At 40.8% G+C, this 2330-nt stretch overlaps 1 protein-coding gene across 1 annotated transcript; it reads right to left on the minus strand.

Annotated features, from left to right (window-relative positions):
• Positions 1 to 287: 287 nt before the first annotated feature.
• LOC129675120 (vomeronasal type-1 receptor 54-like) lies at positions 288 to 1214 on the minus strand. The gene has a single exon (XM_055605149.1). The coding sequence runs from the start codon at positions 1212 to 1214 to the stop codon at positions 288 to 290; it is 927 nt and encodes a 308-aa protein (XP_055461124.1).
• Positions 1215 to 2330: the final 1116 nt, after the last annotated feature.

Consider the following 2330-nt stretch of genomic DNA (forward strand, 5'->3'; position numbering starts at 1 on the left):
GTCAGATATTTTTAGATATTAGGGGTAATCCAGTCCAGGACAAGTGAGATCCATTATCCAAGTATCTCTTCAAAACACACAGGAGAGTACGAAACACTTAGGAACCTGCCATGTGGCTTTTCTTTTATGTCTGGCTTCCACATATATCATAATATATAGGTTTAATAGCAACAGAAAGAATAACCGTCTTTTTTCTTTGACTTGAAGCTCACATAATCACAGTACATAGTTCTGCTGCCAGTGCACCAGCTCATCTTCAAAGAACTTATCCATCCTTGATAAGACAGTCATATGTCTACTGTCCTCCCATAACATTTCAAAATGTGAATTACATGTTTTTCAGTGCTGAGGACCAAAAAAGGACTGACTGAGGCATAGCTATGACCTACAAGAATCACAATAAAATAAAATATGGGATCATTACTTGGATTTCTTAAGTAGGAGATGACACTGTCCAAGGTGTACATCACCACAAAGAAGCTCATGAGGCACAGGATGGACTGTGTGGCTCTGTGTTCTGGGGATGATTTAAGGGAACGGTTGGTGCTGTGGAGAAACTGGGACTGTTTCTTATGTCTGTATAGGAAAGTCACCATGTATGCGCTGGAGATGGCCATGAGACCTACAAAGATGACATCTCTGAGAGTAAATAGTGTATAAAATGTATTCCACACAGAATAGCTTATGGGCACAAGACAGCAAGATTGAGTTATGTATATAAAACCAGGAGAGGTCAGATTAGGTATTGCAGCTATGTATTTTATAAGGGGACTGCTAATGGATGAATAAAAGATACTTAGGAAAAGAAGGCAACCTAGCATGTGGTATGGAGATTTATGCTTGAACTTTGCTAGACAGGAATTTCTTGGACTGAGGGTGATGGCCTGGAGGATGCTGAGCAGGCTAGTGGCACAAAGAGAGAGGCTCCTAAAAAACCTGTACAAGAACATAACAAATTTGCATGTGGAGTCACTCCATCTCTTCCCTGGCATAAAAATGTCTGAAGCTACTAAACTCATGACTAGCAGCATCAGTAAGTGGATTAGGGCCAAGAGAATGATGGGCGGATCAGTGAGTCTGGGTCTCTGTCCACGAATGAACTTGAAGACCTGGAAGAGAAGAAGGAAGCTGTTGCCTGAGAGCCCAATTGCAGCTTCAAAATACAGAGTGTTTCTTATCTTAATATTATAAGACAGTTCATTGATTTTATTCATTTTAAGGCTGAAAGAAGCAGGTAGGAACTATGGAGGGGAAACAGCAAGAAGATTCTCTATCCCAAATCTAGCCTTGCTCATCAGGGCAGACAATTGCAGCTCTGCTACTTCCAGGAAGACGTGTTGATGTTTCACAGTTCAGCCTTATTTCTTCTAATATCGCCTCCACCTCAACTTGCCCAGAAGCCACATTTAATTTCTCCATTGTTTCACACTTATGTGCCCCATCCATATATAAGCTTTCTCCATATTGAAAATTGTCATGTGCAGTGGAAATACTCTTTCCTACTGTTTCCTATTTGAAGTCTCCTGAGGCAACAGCAATGTCTTACTTGTCTTTCATCTGCATTATGTTGATTGCCAGACACATAGCAGCTCCATAGTTTGTGGTGAAGTTCAATGAGGATTGCAAGAAAGTAGAAATGAGACCCTCAGATGAAGCAGTGCCCTTGTCTTAAACAGGCCCAGAGCAATTTTATTTCAGGCTATTTGTTCTGTTCATTTACTGCAGACCTAGTGCTCTTCATGTGGTTCTGCAGGGAGCATTAGGAGTGGAAATTCTGAATCCAGACTATTTCAGATCCTACCCACTCCTGCCATTTCCTGTGTGTGACTCTGAGCAGTTGAGGGTTGAGCTGTAGTACAAGAACATAAGACATTTGTGTGCCTGTGTCAGGGAGATGTGTAAGAAGATGAAGTTTACGTACGAAGCATGGCGGTGTTCCCTGCACAGGGTGAACTCTGTGGAAGTGTAGGCTGCTGGCTTTGTTCTCATGAAGGTTCCTTTTGTTTGTGTCTTGGGATAGTTAATGTAGTTTTAACAGCAACAGTTTGGTCTGTCCCATCCTGAAACAGAGAAGATTAATTATGACAGCAGTAGACTACCTGAGTAATCCTTTCCAGGACATTCTAGTAACAATTTAGGCCTTCTCTGTGCATCTCACATTGTAACTAGATCATGAGATATGTGCTGACGTCACAGCACAACAAAAGTCTCTGTGAGATGTGTTCCGTTATCAGAGGCTGCCAGGAACATGGTCCTTGATTTTTTTCCACTTCAGCATGTAACAATAAATAAATAAATAAATAAATAAATAAATAAATAAATAAATAAAT

Source organism: Psammomys obesus, unplaced genomic scaffold (genome assembly GCF_907164565.1).
Source record: "Psammomys obesus unplaced genomic scaffold, mPsaObe1.curated_primary_1811, whole genome shotgun sequence".
Lineage (NCBI taxonomy): Eukaryota > Metazoa > Chordata > Mammalia > Rodentia > Muridae > Psammomys > Psammomys obesus.